The following is a 21,977-nucleotide window of genomic DNA, read 5'->3' as shown; positions in this document are numbered from 1 at the left end:
AATTTGCAGTCTACAAATTATTTGTAATAATGTTCCGGAACCCCGACCATCCGCTCAAGAAAAAATCAGCCCGCGGCTGACTGTAGTTGATGATCCCTGACCTATGGTATGGTGTACATGATGTGATATGATTGATGTGTAGCAGAAATTGTGGCAAAGGACCAGATGGCTAGAGGTCCAGAAAAACTCTGCGTTCCAAATGGTACCCTATTCCCTTTATAGTGCACTACTTTTCACCAGGGCCCTACTAATCCTATCATGTTTTGGGTTGTAAGTGTCAGCTGTGTCATAAGTGTCCTATGGCATTTCAAATGTCCCTGTGACCCTACAAATTAGCCAACCCCTATAAATCTAGACACAAAACAAAAGTAAGGGGTTGTATTGCATTTCTCTTGAAATCAGAAGAGAGACATCATGGTGAACATGACCAGCCCTGGGTGCAGCCCCAGTGATGGATATCAGTCCACTGACTTTCTCTGCTTCGTTCCAGGACCGTCACCATGGAAACGCTAGTGCAGCGGCTGGAGCAGGCCGTGATTCGTCTGGAGCAGGTGTCCGTCAACATGCAGGTGTCCAATGGCATGGCCAATGGGGAATGTAATGGGATCAACGGAGGTGAGTAGTAGAAACGTAGTGGTCCAGACTGTGACAGCAGTGTATAGCATTGGGTAGTGAGGTTCTAGGTTGAAATGGGAACACTACTTAATCCAATGAACGTTTATAAACATGTACAACTATGAAAAGATACTGTGGTAGAAAAACGCCTGACCTCTCCTCTATGCTCATTGTTTTCTCCTTCTTCCTCCCTCCTTCCTCCCTTCTTCCTTCCTTCTTCCTCCCTCCTTCCTCCCTCCTTCCTCCCTTCTTCCTCCCTTCTTCCTCCCTCCTTCCTCCCTTCTTCCTTCCTCCCTCCTTCTTTCCTTCTTCCTCCCTCCTTCTTCCTCCCTTCTTCCTTCCTTCTTCCTCCCTTCTTCCTTCCTTCTTCCTCCCTTCTTCCTCCCTCCTTCCTCCCTTCTTCTTCCTTCCTTCCTTCCTTCCTTCCTTCCTTCCTTCCTTCCTTCCTTCCTTCCTTCCTTCCTTCCTTCCTTCCTTCCTTCCTTCCTTCCTTCCTTCCTTCCTTCCTTCCTTCCTTCCTTCCTTCCTCCCTTCTTTCTCCCTCCTTCCTCCCTTCTTCCTCCCTTCTTCCTCTCTCCTTCCTCTCTCCTTCCTCCCTTCTTCCTCTCTCCTTCCTCCGTTCTTCCTCCCTTCTTCCTCCTGTCTCTCCAGGTCAGTCCCAGTGTATGGAGGCCTTTGACCTGCTGCTGATGGGGCCGTTGTCAGAGTACCTGAAGAATAGCCGTGCCATAGGAGAGGATGTGGAGAAGCATGTGAGTGGCAGGAATGTGTGTGTGTGATTATGCGTATGACTGACTATCCTTGTGTGTTTGAGTGGCGTCTTGCAAAGGCCGCAAATGGGAAATGGCTCTGTGCCATTAAGAGCACAAAGTCTCCTCCTCAATCCCCAAATCCCTCAAACGTTCTCACTTACAGACACATATACATACACACACACACACGCACACAAAACAGTTTGCTTGGTTAACACACTGCCGTTATATTTGGTCTTTGTCTTTGTCTTTAACTGTTAGTCTACACTAAGTGAAACGAAGCAGTCCCCTTAACTGACAGAAACTCTAAGTGATGTTTGTAACAGAGCAGCAGCTGAGAACACAGAAAAAGATAATACGGATGATGAAAATAAGACGGTTGCCTACTCTGTTCTGCTATACTACTCTGTTCTGCTATACTACTCTGTTCTGCTATACTACTCTGTTCTGCTATACTACTCTGTTCTGCTATACTACTCTGTTCTGCTATACTACTCTGTTCTGCTTTACTACTCTGTTCTGCTATACTACTCTGTTCTGCTATACTACTCTGTTCTGCTATACTACTCTGTTCTGCTATACTACTCTGTTCTGCTATACTACTCTGGTCTGCTATACTACTCTGTTCTGCTATACTACTCTGTTCTGCTTTACTACTCTGTTCTGCTATACTACTCTGTTCTGCTATACTACTCTGTTCTGCTATACTACTCTGTTCTGCTATACTACTCTGTTCTGCTTTACTACTCTGTTCTGCTATACTACTCTGTTCTGCTATACTACTCTGTTCTGCTATACTACTCTGTTCTGCTATACTACTCTGTTCTGCTATACTACTCTGTTCTGCTTTACTACTCTGTTCTGCTATACTACTCTGTTCTGCTATACTACTCTGTTCTGCTATACTACTCTGTTCTGCTTTACTACTCTGTTCTGCTATACTACTCTGTTCTGCTATACTACTCTGTTCTGCTTTACTACTCTGTTCTGCTATACTACTCTGTTCTGCTATACTACTCTGTTCTGCTATACTACTCTGGTCTGCTATACTACTCTGTTCTGCTATACTACTCTGTTCTGCTTTACTACTCTGTTCTGCTATACTACTCTGTTCTGCTATACTACTCTGTTCTGCTATACTACTCTGTTCTGCTATACTACTCTGTTCTGCTTTACTACTCTGTTCTGCTATACTACTATGTTCTGCTATACTACTCTGTTCTGCTATACTACTCTGTTCTGCTTTACTACTCTGTTCTGCTATACTACTCTGTTCTGCTATACTACTCTGTTCTGCTATACTACTCTGTTCTGCTATACTACTCTGTTCTGCTTTACTACTCTGTTCTGCTATACTACTCTGTTCTGCTATACTACTCTGTTCTGCTATACTACTCTGTTCTGCTATACTACTCTGTTCTGCTTTACTACTCTGTTCTGCTATACTACTCTGTTCTGCTATACTACTCTGTTCTGCTATACTACTCTGTTCTGCTATACTACTCTGTTCTGCTTTACTACTCTGTTCTGCTTTACTACTCTGTTCTGCCATACTACTCTGTTCTGCTATACTACTCTGTTCTGCTATACTACTCTGGTCTGTTCTGCTATACTACTCTGGTCTGTTCTGCTATACTACTCTGTTCTGCTATACTACTCTGTTCTGCTATACTACTCTGGTCTGTTCTGCTATACTACTCTGTTCTGCTATACTACTCTGTTCTGCTATACTACTCTGTTCTGCTATACTACTCTGTTCTGCTATACTACTCTGTTCTGCTATACTACTCTGTTCTGCTATACTACTCTGGTCTGCTATACTACTCTGTTCTGCTATATTACTCTGTTCTGCTATACTACTCTGTTCTGCTATACTACTCTGTTCTGCTATACTACTCTGGTATGCTATACTACTCTGTTCTGCTATACTAATCTGTTCTGCTATACTACTCTGTTCTGCTATACTACTCTGTTCTGCTATACTACTCTGTTCTGCTATACTACTCTGTTCTGCTACACTACTCTGTTCTGCTATACTACTCTGGTCTACTATACTACTCTGTTCTGCTATACTACTATGGTCTGTTCTGCTATACTACTCTGTTCTGCTATACTACTCTGTTCTGCTATACTACTCTGGTCTGTTCTGCTATACTACTCTGTTCTGCTATACTACTCTGTTCTGCTATACTACTCTGTTCTGATATACTACTCTGTTCTGCTATACTACTCTGGTCTACTATACTACTCTGTTCTGCTATACTACTATGGTCTGTTCTGCTATACTACTCTGTTCTGCTATACTACTCTGGTCTGCTATACTACTCTGGTCTGTTCTGCTATACTACTCTGTTCTGCTATACTACTCTGGTCTGTTCTGCTATACTACTCTGGTCTGTTCTGCTATACTACTCTGTTCTGCTATACTACTCTGTTCTGCTATACTACTCTGGTCTGCTATACTACTCTGTTCTGCTATACTACTCTGTTCTGCTATACTACTCTGGTCTGTTCTGCTATACTACTCTGTTCTGCTATACTACTCTGTTCTGCTATACTACTCTGGTCTGTTCTGCTATACTACTCTGTTCTGCTATACTACTCTGGTCTGCTATACTACTCTGTTCTGCTATACTACTCTGTTATTCCAGGCTGCTATACTACTTCCATGGAGATAAACTTGGTGTGTAACTTGATTTAATGATACTGTATGTGCAACTGTTGTCACCCAGACAAATCCCAACCACATTTAAGATGTATCTTTAACACAGTGAGGTTCTCTCTACCAGTGACAGTAGGGCTGGAGGGATGTTGAGAGGAGCACTTAGTGACCACTTCATTCCCCTGTCTGCTTTCTGTCAATGGGACTAGTTTTATATGGAGATATGCATCCCAAATGGCACCCTGTAAGGAATAGGGTGCCATTTGGGACAGAGACATGGAAGATTCCCCTTGTTTTATCTCTCATAGAGCTGCCTGGCTCTGGGAACATTGTAGTCTGACTGTGTGGGGTCCAGGGCTTGGACAGGGAAAACCACTCTAGATAGATGGGAGGAGGAGGAGTTATTTTAATTACAGTTTGTTTCCTGTCCCCTATAAAGCCAATGGCGGGAGTGTGCTTGAACTTTAACCCTGAGTTCCAATATTAAACCGCGACACAAGCACCTTTTTCCACCCCAATGTCAGGTCGTTTTCCACAGGGAGATGGGGCGTAGTTTGTGGCTAGTAATCATGTTGGTAACAACTTTGATGATTTCTCTTCCGACTCCCAAAATAGAGCCGACATTTGATTCATACCAGGCACTGGCAGGAAGTCCAATTGCAAAAATCCCTTTCTCAAGGAAGACATGGTTTCAAATGGGAATTAAATAAGTGAGGACTTTAATATGTGGAAAAGCAGAATGACAGAGAAATAGCCTTAATATGTGGTGAAGACCTTCATGGGTCTTTTCCCTCATAAGACAACATTCACTTAATCTCCTTCTCCCATCACAGTGAAAGGAGGAGGGGGTGTGTGTGGGTTAGAGGTGGTTTATTTAGTTAGGAAAGCTCCTTTTATGGCAACACCGGAGTTCCTCTGGAGGTCTTTTCCCAAATTTGGGACATGCCTCGTGGGACCTGACTAATGCAGAGTTACCAGCACGATGCAGTGCAGAATGCGTTAGAGAGGGAAATGTGGCTTATAATGCCCTCAGATTTGACATTTTAACCTTTTCCCTCTGTGATTGACAGGCGGAGATGGTGAACAACGCTCTGCAGCTTCAGAGAAGCTTCCTCAAAATGGCCACCACACACCAGGAGCCTGCTCAGGTAAGGATGATATGTGTAATGGCTTGGAGGACTGTCCTGAATGCAGATACCCAAAGCAAGTAAAACAAATGTGTATGGATCAGGACTATTGGCCAACTGCACTGCACTTCAACACAGTTATCCATTATGCACTTATCTACTGTTATCTACTATAATGTAGCCAGTGTCGCCCATTTCAGTGTTGCAGTATCGCCCATTTCAGTATCGCCCATTTCAGTATCGCCCATTTCAGTATCACCCATTACAGTATCACCCATTACAGCGTTTCAGCAGCAGCCTTTTCCAGGCCTCTCTGTGTTTCCCAGTGCTGCTGGGCCAGTGGGCAGCCATGCGGCGCCCCGGAGCTCTGTTCACATAGGGATTAACCCCCTTTAAAAAAGAACGCTAATACAACACATTCTCAACGCATTCACGTATGGGGAAGGGAGGGGGAAAGGGAGGGGGTACGGAGAGGAAGTGGGGGTTAATGTGATATCATCGTGTTGGCTGTTAGTTTGTATTGAACCAGGGGGAGGAGGGTGGTGGGCAGAGCCCAAAGCTGAACAGGAAGTGATTAACTCCTATCTCGCAGGTCATTGGTCAAGAGGCAGTGAGAGAGAATTCACCAATTGTCTGATACACAAACAAGGAGGAAGGGTTTAAGCGGAGGGAGGGGAGAGAGAGGAAGGGAATAAGAGATAGGAGAGGAAGGGAGAGGGAGGACAGGCGAGGACGGGTGGTGGGCGGTGGCTGCATTGACTGTTTGCTCAATTGGTAGAGCATGGCGCTTGCAACGCCAGGGTTGTGGGTTCGTTTCCCACGGGGGGCCAGTATGAAAATATATGCACTCACTAACTGTAAGTCGCTCTGGATAAGAGCGTCTGCTAAATGACTAAAATGTAAATGTAAAGACCCCATGTAGTCTTTTAAATGTTTCAATCAGTGTCTAATAAATCACTGTGTGATTATTTAATTTAAAAAAGCAAAATATATTTTTTGTCATTTATTTCCCTGAGCCTCCTTTGCCATTGGAATGCTCAGTTGGATCGTGTGGGTGTGTTGATACAAATTTATTTGAACAGTGAGAGACAGAATAACAACAAAAAAATCCAGAAAAACGCATGTCAAAAATGTTATAAATTGATTTGCATTTTAATGCGGGAAATAAGTATTTGACCCCCTCTCAATCAGAAAGATTTCTGGCTCCCAGGTGTCTTTTATACAGGTAACGAGCTGAGATTAGGAGCACACTCTTAAAGGGAGTGCTCCCAATCTCAGCTTGTTACCTGTATAGAAGACACCTGTCCACAGAAGCAATCAATCAATCAGATTCCAAACTCTCCACCATGGCCAAGACCAAAGAGCTCTCCAAGGATGTCAGGGACAAGATTGTAGACCTACACAAGGCTGGAATGGGCTACAATACCATCGCCAAGCAGCTTGGTGAGAAGGTGACAACAGTTGGTGCGATTATTCGCAAATGGAAGAAACACAAAATAACTGTCAATCTCCCTCGGCCTGGGGCTCCCTCGGCCTGAGGAATCAGCCCAGAACTACACGGGAGGATCTTGTCAATGATCTCAAGGCAGCTGGGACCATAATCACCAAGAAAACAATTGGTAACACACTACGCTGTGAAGGACTGAAATCCTGCAGCGCCCGCAAGGTCCCCCTGCTCAAGAAAGCACATATACAGGCCCATCTGAAGTTTGCCAATGAACATCTGAATGATTCAGAGGAGAACTGGGTGAAAGTGTTGTGGTCAGATGAGACCAAAATCGAGCTCTTTGGCATCAACTCAACTCGCCGTGTTTGGAGGAGGAGGAATGCTGCCTATGACCCCAGGAACACCATCCCCACCGTCAATCATGGAGGTGGAAACATTATGCTTTGGGGGTGTTTTTCTGCTAAGGGGACAGGACAACTTCACCGCATCAAAGGGACGATGGACGGGGCCATGTACCATCAAATCTTGGGTGAGAACCTCCTTCCCTCAGCCAGGGCATTGAAAATGGGTCGTGGATGGGTATTCCAGCATGACAATGACCCAAAACACACGGCCAAGGCAACAAAGGAGTGGCTCAAGAAGAAGCACATTAAGGTCCTGGAGTGGCCTAGCCAGTCTCCAGACCTTAATCCCATAGACAATCTGTGGAGGGAGCTGAAGGTTCGAGTTGCCAAACGTCAGCCTCAAAACCTTAATGACTTGGAGAATATCTGCAAAGAGGAGTGGAACAAAATCCCTCCTGATATGTGTGCAAACCTGGTGGCCAACTACAAGAAACGTCTGACCTCTGTGATTGCCAACAAGGGTTTTGCCACCAAGTACTAAGTCATGTTTTGCAGAGGGGTCAAATACTTATTTCCCTCATTAAAATACAAATCAATTTATAACATTTTTGACATGCGTTTTTCTGGATTTGTTGTTGTTATTCTGTCTCTCACTGTTCAAATAAACCTACCATTAAAATTATAGACTGATCATGTCTTTGTCAGTGGGCAAACGTACAAAATCAGCAGGGGATCAAATACTTTTTTCCCTCACTGTACATACACAGCCCTGATTGGCGGATAGCGTCGTTTATACTCTAGAGCCTACCCCGCTTACCCCTTCAAAGTAGGAGGATATATATGCAAATAAAATATGATTCGTCAGAATAATCAGATCGTGATGTCACGCTGTGGGCCAAAAACTCCATCCCACCTTAACAGGCAGAAAATCCTAATTTGTATTGTATTTTATTTTTTTAACCTCTTACACTAAAAGGGAGTTATCATAATTTTCACAATTTCAGAGTGTTATTTCGACCTCATAGTGTGGAAATCTAATTTTTTTAAACTGGAAAATCAATGTGGATGTGAACTAGTGAGGAGGTCAAGAGTTTCAAGTCCTGTATCTTTACTTCAGACTGTAGAGAGCCTGTAACCTGTTAAGAGTCTGTAGAGAGCCTGTTTAGAGCCTGTAGGTTATTTTTTATACTGGCCCCCTGTGCGAACCCTGCTGGCCTATCCCTCCCCTACCAATTGTGCGCCGCCCCATGGGTCTCCCAGTCGCGGCCGGCTACGACAGAGCCTGGATTCGAACCAGGATCACTAGTGGCACAGCTAGCACTGCCTTAGACCACTGCACTACTGCGCCACTCGGTGACTGAAATGTAGAGAGCCTGTAGTGCAGCGTTTCCCAAACTCGGTCCTGGGGATCCCAAGGGGTGCACATTTTGTTTTTTGCCCTAACACTACACAGCTGATTTAAATAATCAAAGCTTGATGATTATTTGAATCAGCTGTGTAGTGATAGGGCAAAAACCAAAACGGTTCCCCAGGACTGAGATTGGGAAACCCTTGTCGCTGTTCTCTGTGAGAATTTGGGTGACGATCCACAATGCCATTGTCAGAACTGACAATCCTCAAATTGGACAGGCATTGGAGAGGCATTGATTTAGCCAAAAATAACCAAAAATAGTTAGTTGTCAATCAATACACCCCCAGAGAAACACCTACTGTAGTACCACACAGATACTGGATGGACACATTTTCACATGTACATAGTTTTATATAAACCTCAATCACTGCCTCTGGTAGAAAAGTGATTGTGACCCTGTACAGCTCTCCCATAGGGAACCCAGAGCTGCCGGTAAACCTCTGGCTTTTCTCTCCACCGCACTGGCCCGGGGTTGTGCTTTGTGGCTTTTTATGGGCATGTTCTATATTTGAGCTGCTCCGTTTGTGTGTGTGTGTTTGAAGCTGGGCTCACCTGACCCCGTCATGGCCCATCACTCTCTGTGTGTGTGCCCACAGAAAAAAGACTACAGTTTACGATAGAATACTATAGCACTTACTATAGAATTCTATAGTATTCTGTAGTAAACTGCTGTATACTGTAGAAAAATATACTACACTCTAGTATCCCTCGATCATTTGTAGTACTTACTATAGAATTTTGTAGAAAACTATACTGCACAATGTAGTATCCCTTGATCATGTGTTGTGCTTACTATATAATTTTGTAGTATACTGTAGAATACTATATGTATATTAAATACTACAGTATTAACACACAAAAAACACTGTAGTAAATACTACAATAATGTCTGCAAAAACACTACAGTAATTATTATAGTACATACTACAGTTCTTACTATAGTAATACTACAGTATTTAATTTGCATATACTCCACCCATTCCCCTCCACCATATCCCTATTTGTGCCACCCATGAGTGAGAAACCTACATGCCAAGTATAGACCATATATTGTGTTCCCTACATGTTATAGAAAAGAGCAGAGGCTCTAAACTATCCGTTCAGACTCCAGTCCTACCTACAGGTTATGAAACATTTGATCTTAGTATTTGCCCAGTAGGTTTCCTCAAGCAGGAAGCCCCCACGTCTATGTCAAAGATAATAAAACAAAAAATACTATAGTAAATACTACAGTATTTATACTACAGTCATGTCCACAAAAAGACTACAGTAAATACTATAGTATCCTTCCGCAAAAACACTACAGTAAATACTATAGTAAAGTCTGCAAAAACACTACAGTGAATACTATAGTATATAAATATAGTAATACTATAGTATTTACATCATAGTATACTATAGTATTTTTTCATATGGGTGTGTATCCCACAGTACAGCTGTCTTGCCTCACCAGCCCTCTGCTCTGCTGTGAGGCTTTACACTGTAAAATCCCACCATCGTTTTTTCCTTTGTTACTTTCCACTGGGAACTTTGATATCATGTTTGCATTATAGCTCAGAGCCTGGCCAGTCAGTGAATGTCAGCATATGGGATGCCAAGTCATGGTGGCAGATATAGTACGCTTATACACTACAGATCAAATAGCTTGATCCTACACTTTAGGTAGCCTGGCAGGTAGGATCGTTGGGCCAGTAACCAAAAGGTTGCTGGATCGAATCCCCGAGCAGACAAGGTAAAAATCTGTTGTTCCGCCCCTGAGCAAGGCAGTTAACCCACTGTTCCCCGGGCGCCGATGACGTGGCTGTCGATTAAGGCAGACCCTGCACCTCTCTGATTCAGAGGGGTTGGGTTAAATGCGGAAGACACATTTCAGTTGAATGCATTCAGTTGTACAACTGAATAGGTATCCCCCTTTACCTTTCCCTTAAATCATTAGAATCATAGGTAAATCATTAGAATCATAGATAAATCATTAGAATCATAGGTAAATCATTAGAATCATAGGTAAATCATTAAAATCATAGGTAAATCATTAGAATCATAGATAAATCATTAGAATCATAGGTAAATCATTAGAATCATAGATAAATCATTAGAATCATAGGTAAATCAGTAGAATCATAGGTAAATCATTAGGGCTTTAGGTAAGATATCTACCCCCTTTCCATTTGATCCTTCTACTTACTCTTCTCTCTGTTTCTGTCTAGCTCCCTTTCTGCTCTTTCTCTCTCCCTCCCCCCATCAAAAATATGAACGCTTAGCTCAGAGATATTAGACCTGTCTCATGCTACTGAGCTAACATCACACACACCCCAATATCACTGTGTGCAATTTCTCTCTCTCTCTCTCTCTCTCTCTCTCTCTCTCTCTCTCTCTCTCTCTCTCTCTCTCTCTCTCTCTCTCTCTCTCTCTCTCTGTCTCTGTGTGTGTGTGTCTCTCTCTCTCTCTCTCTCTCTCTCTCTCTCTCTCTCTCTCTCTCTCTCTGTCTCTCTGTCTCTCTGTCTCTCTGTCTCTCTGTCTCTCTGTCTCTCTGTCTCTCTGTCTGTGTGTCTGTGTGTCTGTGTGTCTGTGTGTCTGTGTGTGTGAATGGTGTGTAATCCTGGCCTCTGCCCCACTCATAGCCTGGAGATATCACAACTATTTATGTCTGTCCGTTGGAAGTGGAGGATGATTGAGGGGGGGGGAGGGCCATCAGATACCCTTGATACAGTAACTGAAAGAGCGGGGAGGGGGGTCAGGGGAGAGGGGGGTGATGAGAGAGACAGGAGAGAGATCTCTAGCCTCAGAGATATGTAGATCTGACAGATGAATCATCACTAGGGCCAGGAGGTTTTCCTGACCACATGATTTGACCCGGATCTGTTGACCCCCTGGGCCTATCATCATCACAGGTGTATTGGAAAACTTCCTGAGCCTTATCATCATCACATTTCATGTAGAAGTGGTTTTCTTTTAAGGATCCTTTAGCAAGTTTTTTCGATGGGATCTGTAGATAGTGAAACTAAAAAGTCAGTCTACGTTGATCCTCCCTATGATGACGTTGGTCCTCTATTTCGGGTTATGAAAATCATGTGCATCTGATTTGGGCAATAATTTGTTCAAAAAATAGTTCTCTCTTTCTGCCTCTCCCTCTGACACACGAGATAGACAGTCCTTTCATAGGGAGGGCCAATGTCAACAGACTTTTTACTTTCACTCTCTCCAGATCCCTTCGAAAAGTCTTGCTAAAGGATGTGGTGGAAAGGAGGATTATTTCATCCTCTCCACGTCTGTAAACGTTATTATGTGTTTATTGTGACAACATATCAAAACCTTAATGCAATTAAATTGGTTGCCTTAGCAACACAAGAATAATCACATTTCTCAAAATAAAGCTAAATAAACTAACTTTATCTTTCCCACAGCATATCGCCACGGCGGGGATATTTAGTTAAATTGTCATAGCAACATCAATTTAGACACAGTTCAAAATAAGAGAAGTGTACTGCAGCATTACTAGGGAAACAATGCCTTCCTTTTCCCTTACAAGGCCAGAGGAATCTCCCAATGAACAGAGGAATGCTTTGAGGGGAGGGAGGATCGAAGGAAAGAAGGAAGGAAGGATGGAAGCTAGAAGGGATCTGGAAGTTCCTATTGAAAATAGGGTCCTTCTAATAAAATCCCAGTAGCCCAGTTTTAAACTCACAGTAATTTACATCTGCATGCCCCTTATCTAGCTGACATGCATGGCAGAGTTGCTTGTGGGCAAGGCAATCAGTTATAACAGAGGTAGCATAACTGGAGTAACTGAACAATTGAGACTGGTGCTCTCAGACTATTGAATATGAGGGCTGCTAAGAGCACTATTACAGAGGAATTTATGGGTGCTGAGTTTTACTTAACAGTCATTGATAAATGCTATTTTTATATTTTAAGTTACAGTATATATAAAAGACACCACCTGTGATATTGTTCAGTTTTTGTTGACAAGCATTTCTTCTTTCCATCTCTCTCTCTTCTCTCCCACCTCCCCCTCTCATTTCCTCTCTCTCCCCCTCTCTCTCTTTCCTTCCTTCTCTCCCCCCCTCCCCCTTGTATCTCTCTCTCTGTCTCTCTCTCCCTCCCAGATGGAGCTGTCTGACCTGCTGAAGCCTATCTCAGAGAAGATCCAGGAGATTCAGAACTTCCGGGAGCGTAACCGTGGCAGCAGCCAATTCAACCACCTATCAGCTGTCAGCGAGAGCATCCCGGCGCTGGGCTGGGTTGCTGTGGTGAGGAGAAAACTAACTGTTCTCTTCTCTAACCTCCTCATCACCCACTCACTTTGGTGGCTCGACACTTTGCTCGACACTAGCCAAAGCTACGACACTTTGCTCGACACTAGCCAAAGCTACGTTTGGCCTATCCTTTGTATATCTACAGTTGAAGTCGGAAGTTTACATACACCTTAGCCAAATACATTTCAACTCAGTTTTTCACAATTCCTGACATTTAATCCTAGTAAAGATTCCCTGTCTTAGGTCAGTTAGGATCACCACTTTATTTTAAGAATGTGAAATGTCAGAATAATAGTAGACAGAATTATTGATTTCAGCTTTTATTTCTTTTATCACATTCCCAGTGGGTCAGAAGTTTACATACACTCAATTAGTATTTGGCTTTGTGATGGCCACTCCAGTACCTTGACTTTGTTGTCCTTAAGCCATTTTGCCACAACTTTGGAAGAATGCTTGGGGTCATTGTCCATTTGGAAGACCCATTTGCGACCAAGCTTTAACTTCCTGACTGATGTCTTGAGATGTTGCTTCAATATATCAACATAATTTTCTTTCCTCATGATGCCATCTGGTCCTCTGTAGCTCAGCTGGTAGAGCACGGCGCTTGTAACGCCAAGGTAGTGGGTTCGATCCCCGGGACCACCCATACACAAAAAAATGTATGCACGCATGACTGTAAGTCGCTTTGGATAAAAGCGTCTGCTAAATGGCATATTATTTATTATTATTATCTATTTTTGAAGTGCACTAGTCCCTCCTGCAGCAAAGCATCCCCACAGCATGATGATGCCACCCCTGTGCTTCACGGTTGGGATGGTGTTCTCCGACTTGCAAGCCACCCCCTTTTTCCTCCAAACATAACAATGGTCATTATGGCCAAACAGTTCTATTTTTATTTCATCAGACCAGAGGAAATTTCTCCAAAAAGTACAATCTTTGTCCCCATATGCAGTTGAAAACCGTAGTCTGGCTTTTTTTATGGCAGTTTTGAAGCAGTGGCTCCTTCCTTGCTGAGCGGCCTTTCAGATTATGTCGATATGGGACTCGTTTTACTGTGGATATAGATACTTTTGTACCTGTTTCCTCCAGCATCTTCACAAGGTCCTTTGCTGTTGTTCTGGGATTGATTTGCACTTTTCGCACCAAAGTACGTTCATCTCTACGAGACAGAACGCATCTCCTTCCTGAGCGGTATGACGGCTGCGTGGTCCAATGGTGTTTATACTTGCGTACTATTGTTTGTACAGATGAACGTGGTACCTTCAGGCATTGGGAAATTGCTCCCAAGGATGAACCAGACTTGAGGAGGTCTACAATTTTTTTTCTGAGGCCTTGGCTGATTTCTTTTGATTTTCCGATGATGTCAAGCAAAGAGGCACTGAGTTTGAAGGTAGGCCTTGAAATACATCCACAGGTACACCTCCAATTGACTCAAATGATGTCAATTAGCCTATCAGAAGCTTCTAAAGCCATGCCATCATTTTCTGGAATTTTCCAAGCTGTTTAAAGGCACAGTTAACTTCTTGTATGTAAACTTCTGACCCACTGGAATTGTGATAAAGTGAATTATAAGTGAAATAATCTGTCTGTAAACAATTGTCGGAAAAATTACTTGTGTCATGCACAAAGTAGATGTCCTAACTGACTTGCCAAAACTATAGTTTGTTAACAACAAATTTGTGGAGTGGTTGAAAAACGAGTTTTAATGACTCCAACCTAAGTGTATGTAAACTTCCGACTTCAACTGTATGTCTATATCTATATATCTATATCTATATATCTATCTGTCTTTGCTCTTGGCTACTGTGGTTTAATGCATTTCTGTCCAACAGATGGTGACTGACGTAATAATGTTCTCTCCATTTCTCTAGCCATGTGTCAGTGAATGCAGAGCAGAGCTGTCTGAATTGATACGTGGCGTCAACTTTGTTTGACCACCTTTTCTCTTTCGTTCTATTTTTTCCTTCGGTCTCCTTCTTTCTTCCAGAGCCAGAAGCCAGTTCCCTATGTGAAGGAGATGAATGATGCTGCCATTTTCTACACTAACAGAGTTCTGAAAGACTATAAAGACTCGTGAGTATTGCTGCTGGTGGATTACTTATCAACTGTTGCTGATAAGCTACTTTGCATATTATTGTTGCTCAGTGAATACCTCTCTCTTTTTTCCTGATCCGTCTTTCCATCTTTGTTTCTCTCTCCCTCTGTCCGTCTTTGTTTACATCTCACTAATTCTCCTCCTCCTCTCCTCCTGTCCCTCTCTCTGTAGAGACAAGCGTCATGTGGAGTGGGTGAGGTCCTACCTATCCATCTGGACTGAGCTTCAGGCCTTCATTAAACAGCATCACACAACAGGCCTGGTCTGGAGCAAGACTGTGAGTAGCTTTCATAACATAGTTACAAAACAGTGTAATAGCAGTGTTATTATATTATCATAGTATTGAGTTGGGAGTGAGACAATAGAAAAACATCACAGTGATATAAAGACATATCATGAACAGTTACTGTCTTTTTATTACAGACTGTAATTTACAGCGCTTCAGGACTACAGTCCTCTATCTAACATCCAGTGAGGCATTCCCTCTACATTCCATTATCTATATGTTACAGCAGCAAATAGCTCCTGGTCCAACCTCCTCAACACTGCCCTGAGCACTCAGCACTTTGACTTGTTGGAGGAATAGGAACAGGGCCAGGAGTTTTTCCCAACAGTGTAACCTGAGCAGGAAAAACTCAGGTCCCACTGCCTAACTTCTCATAACTTTTATCTGACGTTGGATAAATAGGACCAGGATTATTTTATTTTTTAAAGTCACGGCTTTTTTCATGATCAGGTCCTATGGATGAACTAATTATAACCCTGCTTGCCATTCAGGTTTAAACAGGCAGGAACAAGACTCAATGAATTACAGCTCGCCTCGAGACATAGTCTCTGACTATTATGGCATGTCCAATTGTTTTCATGTGCGGCAGAGCCTCAATGTGGTTTTCCGTTGCCATATTGCTGAAGCGGTTCAGGGCTGCGTTCCAAATGGAACCCTATTACAACATGGAGCCCGTAGGGCACTGGTCAAAGGTAGTGCACTATATAATATGGTGTCATTTGGGATGTACTGTAGTTCTCATGTTAATTACCCCGCAGTGTATATTTCTATGTGTAGTTATGCAGACAGGCAGCTGGTTGCGCAAGGACCAGCCTGTATGAATGACTTGGTCCCTGGTGTACTGGTGGCTGCTTTGTGGTTCTTAATTTAGCAATTGTAGAGTCAAACCCCCACATTTTTGTAGGGGTTGATACCAGTGGAGGCTGGTGGGAGGAGCTATAGGAGGACGGGCTCATTGTAATGGCTGGAATGGAATAAAATAAACAATGAGCCCGTCCTCCTATAGCTCCTCCCACCAGCCTCCACTGGTTGATACATTTTTTGTTAGGGCGAATCAAGTCAGAAATTTCCTGCAACAACAGGGTGATCAAATTAAGATCCTACATCGGTACTCTCCGCTTTCCGTTTTCTTCCTGTACTACTCTGTCGTTTCTCTTCCCCCTCTCTGAAAAGAAAGTCCTACTATAGGGCAGGTTTCCAATCAGAAATCATATGCCTGCGTCCAGTGGAAGTGATGTGTTTATTTGTTTAGCTTTTTATGTGATAATAAAACTAAAAGTAAAACTCCTTAAACTTCACATTTAGTCTCTAAACTTTTAAAGAGTGTTGAACTCAGGTCAAGGTGTCACGCCCTGGCTCTGGGGACTCTCGTATGTTGAGCCAGGGTGTTAGGTTCTAGTTTTGTGTTTCTATGTTGGCCAGGGTGGCTCCCAATCAGAGACGGCTGTTGCTCGTTGTCTCTGTTTGGGAGCCATACTTAGGTAGCTGTAAGGCATTCGTTTGGTGTGGTTTCTTGTTCCTTTTGATTTGTGTTTGTATAGAAGGACTTCACGTTTCGTTTGTTGTTTTGTTCGCTGTGGTGTACAATAAAATAAATATGTACGCATCTCACGCTGCGCCTTGGCCCGCTTCTTTTCAAGACGATCGTGACACAAGGCCACTGTCTGTTTCAGTGATATGCCAGAATGAGTGAGGTCCTTTGAGGGACACAGGCGGCCACACAATTTGATGGACTGAAGGAGTGCGTGTGTGCATGTGCCTGTTTGTGCCTGTGCACGAGTGTGTGTGTGTGGAGTGAAACCCGAGAGCGTGCAGTGGCTGTATGTCAGCTGTCCCTCCTGCCGTTAGGTGTCAGGGTTGTGTGTGTGTGGTGAGGACAGGTGGTCCTCAGGGTGGACTTGAATGGAGGTTTTCTTCACCAAAGAAAGCCCCAACAAAAGCCCTGTGTGTCTCAGGCCCTACACACCTGCTTCAACACACCCCACAGCGTAACTTAAACTGCTGGGCTTTTCTCTTAGCTCTAATCTGGCGGCTGCTGTTCAGATGGGCAGGCACACATGCACACACTCTCACACACAAAAACACATACACGCACACACATAGCTCTGACTTAATTTCATTGCACTCAGCTCATTCTTGGGCATATGTACAGCTGCTGTGGCTTGTTTGAGCATTGAAGGGAGACCATGTGTAACTGTCCTCGGCAGCTGTGCAGTCTGCAGTCAGAGACAGACAGACACAGAAAGAGACTGAGAGACTGTCTGCTTGTCTTTACTGGAGTTGGCAGGCAGGTGGCTTTACATTCATCTGCTTATTAGCTAGGGTAAGTAAGGCTTTCAGTGAGAAAAAATGCATTTAGAGTAGAGGTTGACCAAAGTCCCTGTTGCAGCAGGACTTAGGCCAGGATTAAATCCAATCCGCCTTAGAACTGCATTATAGCACGCTTGACATTTAAAGGTAATTTCTGCGAACATTACCTTTAAAACATGCACTTTCGGATTGAATCACAGCCTTAGTCAGAGAACTTAGGTCTACACTTTATCGTCATATACATATCAATAACAGCCCCCTGACACAGCTCCTCTTTAGAATAGGTTCCTATTGGCCAGGGTTGGACAACTGTGGTCCTGGAGAGCCACAGGGATAAGGTGTGAAGGCTTTTGTTTTAACCCAGCTTTTGACTTTGGCACCTCTGCTATAAGAAACCAGTTGAATATAAATATTTGTCCTATACTCCACCTGCTGGCCAGGGGAAGAAGTACAACTGTATTTCCAGAACCCTTCTCACCATCATCTTGATTCACAGTAACACTCCTCTCTCCCTCTCTCTCCCACAGGGTCCCATTGCGCCTCCCTCTCTGTTCGCCCCTGCCCCTGGCGGTCCCTGCCCCCCTCCCCCTCCACCACCTCCACCCCCTGGACCCCCACCAGTCTTCACAGGCGAACCGCCCCAGGCCGACAGCACCACGGCCCAGCAATCAGCTCTCTTCGCCCAGCTGAACCAAGGAGAAGCCATCACTAAAGGTAGCCAAGCCACCGTCACCCAGGGGTTGAAGAGCTCAGATCCAACTGCAGAAGGGGGAGAGAGGGAGGGAGGGAAAAGGAGGAAGAGGAGGAGAAACAGAAGGAGGAAGGGAGGGAGAGTTGAAGAGGGAGGATGTGGGTTGAATCAACAGTTACAGAGTCCTGAGAGCACCACTGCCCAGCGCTCAGCCCTGTTCGTCCAGCTGAACCAGGGAGCTGACATCACTAAAGGTAGCCAAGACAGGAGAAACAGAAGGAGGAAGAGGAGGAGAAACAGAAGGAGGAAGGGAGGGAGAATTGAAGAGAGTTGCTATGTTGTGAGGACATAGAAATAGTCATTATATTTCTATGGTGTTTATTTATCAACAGTTAGGGTCAAATTTGTTTGATTTGAGATCATCCTTTTTATTATAGATTTTTGCACTAAAACAATAACTTCTAAACAAGTGAATACAAGTAAGTACCCTCTCTCTGTCCACTAGCGTTAAAGCACGTCTCAAAGGACCAGATGACCCATAAGAACCCCGCCCTTCGCTCCCAGGGAGGAGAGCATCACTCCTCCCCACCTAAGAGCCGAAACCCCGGAGGCTCCTCCAACAGAGCGCCTCCCCAGAAACGACCCCCCTTGCTGGAGCTGGAGGGGAAGAAATGGAGGGTGGTACGTTACCTATTATCTTGCCTTGCATGCCAGGCTTCTAAGTTGTCCTATTATCTACACTGAACAAAAATATAAACGCAACATGCAACAATTTCTACGATTTTACTGAGTTACAGTTCATATAAGGAAATCAGTCAATTGAAATAAATTCATAGGCCCTAATCTATGGATTTCACATGACTGGGAATACAGATATGCATCTGTTGGTCACAGATACCTTAACAAAAAGGAAGGGGTGCAGATCAGAAAACCAGTCAGTATCTGGTGTGACCACCATTTGCCTCATGCAGCACGACTCCTTCGTATAGAGTTGATCAGGCTGTTGATTGTGGTCTGTGGAATGTTGTCCCAATCCTATTCAATGGCTGTGCGAAGTTGCTGGATTTTGGCGGGAACTGGAACATGCTGTCGTAGATGTCGATCCAGAGCATCCCAAACATGCTCAATGGGTGACATGTCTGGTGAGTATGCAGGCCAAGGAAGAACTGGGACATTTTCAGCTTCCAGGAATTGTGTACAGATCCTTGCGACATTGGGGCCATGCATTATCATGCTGAAACATGAGGTGATGGCGGCGGATGAATGGCACAACAATGGGCCTCAGGATCTCGTCACGGTATCTCTATGCATTCAAATTGCCATTGATAAAATGCAATTGTGTTCGTTGTCCATAGCTTATGCCTGCCCATACCATAACCATGGGGCACTCTGTTCACAACGTTGACATCAGCAAACTGCTCGCCCACACAACGCCATACACGCTGTCTGCCATCTGCCCGGTACAGTTGAAACTGGGATTAATCCATGAAGAGCATATTTCTCCAGCGTGCCAGTGGCCATCAAAGGTGAGCATTTGCCCACTGAAGTCGGTTATGACGCGGCACTGCAGTCAGGTCAAGACCCTGGTGAGGACGACGACCACTAAGATGAGCTTCCCTGAGACGGGTTCTGACAGTTTGTGCAGAAATGTTTCGGTTGTGCAAACCCACAGTTTCCTCAGCTGTCCAGGAGGCTGGTCTCAGACGATCCCGCAGGTGAAGAAGCCGGATGTGGAGGTTCTGGGCTGGCGTGGTTACAGGTCGTCTGCGGTTGTGAGGTCGGTTGGACGTACTGCCAAATTCTCTAAACCGACATTGGAGGCAGCTTATGGTAGAGAAATGAACATTCAGTTCTCTGGCAACAGCTCTGGTGGACATTCCTGCAGTCAGCATGCCAATTGTATGCTCCCTCAAAACTTGAGACATCTGTGGCATTGTGTTGTGTGACAAAACTGCACATTTTAGAGTAGCCTTTTATTGTCCCCAGCACAAGGTGTACCTGTGTAATGATCATGCTGTTTAATCAGCGTCTTGATATGCCACACCTGTCAGGTAGATGGATTATCTTGGCAAAGGAGAAATGCTCACTAACAGGGATGTAAACACATTTGTGCCCAAAATTTGAGAGAATAAGCTTTTTGTGTGTATGAAACATTTCTGGGATCTTTTATTTCAGCTCATGAAACATGGGAGCAAAACTTTAAATGTTTCCTTTATATTTTTGTTCAGTATAAATGGAGGGCATGGTTGACCTTTAAAAAAAGTATAGTGATTCAGGAAAGTTTAGGTGCCTCACAGATTCAAAGACCAAGACTGCCATCAGTGTGACTGTACTCTTTCAGAGGCGATTGTGATGTCTGGTGCTAAACCCAATGAGGTCATCCAAAGGTGGAGGGTCAAACAGAAGATGGGTCAGACGGTCACAGGTCTTGTTTGTTGTTTCCCCCCACAGGAGTACTTTGACCAGGCTCATGACCTGGTTATCGAGGAGACAGAGCTGAGACAGGTGGCCTATGTCTTCGGGTGCAGCAACTCTACTCTACAGATAAAGGGAAAGATCAACTCCATCATTGTGGGTGAGTTCAACCATCCATTGTTTTATTTGTTATATTATAGTTAAGTTATTAAGCTTTTATTATGTATACGGCAACACCATATACTGTACAGTGGACAATTTCTTTGTCGTCTTTGACAGCATCAATCCTGTATGCCTCTTTCTCTCTCTAATCCCTCACTGATTTCATGTTTTCCTGTGATGTTCACCTCTGACAGATAACTGTAAGAAGCTTGGTCTGGTGTTTGACAACGTTGTTGGCATTGTGGAAGTCATCAACTCTAAGGACATTCAGTTGCAGGTCAGCTCAAATTTCATACATGTTCAAGAAAATATGGCATCTCTTTCCTCTCTGCATCTGAAGTTCAACTCTAATGTACCCGCTATGAATATATAGTATAGTACTGACACTTTTATTTTTATACGTTATGTTGGGCCATGATTTCTTCTGGTCAGGATAAATTCCGGTCCCTAGACTAGTTATAAGATGGAAGTATCTGTGCGGATGCTCTGCCCCACTTTTGTCCAGGTGATGGGTAGAGTTCCCACCATCTCCATCAACAAGACAGAGGGCTGCCAAGTCTACCTGAGTAAGGACGCTCTGGACTGTGAGATCGTCAGCGCCAAGAGCTCTGAGATGAACATCCTGGTACCGCAGGACGATGAATATGTGAGTGTGTATGAAAGTGTGTTGAGTGCTTGCATTTCAGACAGTGTGTGTGTGTGAGAGAGAGAGGGTAAGAGAGAGAGGGAGAGAGTAAGTGAGAGAGAGAGTGCAAGTATGAGACTGAGTGAGAGTGTGGCTAAGTGTGGTTTTGTTTTAAACATTGTGTGTTTAACAGAGGGAGTTCCCAGTTCCTGAGCAGTTCAAGACGGTTTGGGACGGGTCCAAACTGGTGACAGAACCCACAGAGATCGCTGGCTGATCGCTGATACTCCATCCTCCTCCTCATCTCTATCACCCCCACTTAGTCTTCTTCCTCTCCTCCCTTTTCCCTCTACGTCAAAGATTTCACAAACCCTTATAGGCTGGCTATTACAAGTAATAGAAGGGATCCTGTAACACACAAACCAGACACTGTAACTGACTAGCTAGTAGTACTGTAGGTTGATTGTAAGCCTGATCGTATCCATTAAGATGACTTGTTATTGGGGGGTTTTCAGCACTTTGAAATGGTAGATTGTTATGGAACTGTTTGTTCAGCTTATTTGTCGCACAGCACTCTCCTCCAAAAAACTACTGTACTATCCAAATAATTATAGTAGGTCTACTATTTAAACATGCAGGCAGTATTTCTGTCAGGTTTCGTCGTGTGTAGAACTAGTTAAACTTCCAAACTAGTTAAAAAGGTGCATTAAAATTTGGAATAAAGAGGAAGTGTAGCCATTATGTTAATCTGTTAAATTTGCTTGTGCAAAATAAGGTAA

At 43.9% G+C, this 21,977-nt stretch overlaps 1 protein-coding gene across 1 annotated transcript; it reads left to right on the top strand.

Moving 5' to 3' along the window:
* Window positions 1-89: 89 nt before the first annotated feature.
* LOC311131687 (adenylyl cyclase-associated protein 2-like) lies at window positions 90-21,475 on the top strand (the record flags this gene model as incomplete). Its single annotated transcript, XM_084164795.1, has 13 exons — window positions 90-106; window positions 491-615; window positions 1,267-1,367; window positions 5,100-5,177; window positions 12,465-12,608; window positions 14,602-14,687; window positions 14,881-14,986; window positions 17,833-18,019; window positions 18,502-18,677; window positions 20,448-20,571; window positions 20,768-20,850; window positions 21,079-21,219; window positions 21,392-21,475. 13 exons carry the CDS (start codon window positions 90-92, stop codon window positions 21,473-21,475), a joined length of 1,452 nt encoding a protein of 483 aa, XP_084020921.1.
* Between the last annotated feature and the right edge of the window lie 502 nt (window positions 21,476-21,977).

Source organism: Coregonus lavaretus, assembly GCF_964263955.1.
Source record: "Coregonus lavaretus genome assembly, chromosome: 7".
NCBI classification, from domain to species: domain Eukaryota; kingdom Metazoa; phylum Chordata; class Actinopteri; order Salmoniformes; family Salmonidae; genus Coregonus; species Coregonus lavaretus.
This window is presented reverse-complemented; position numbering and strand designations above follow the sequence as displayed.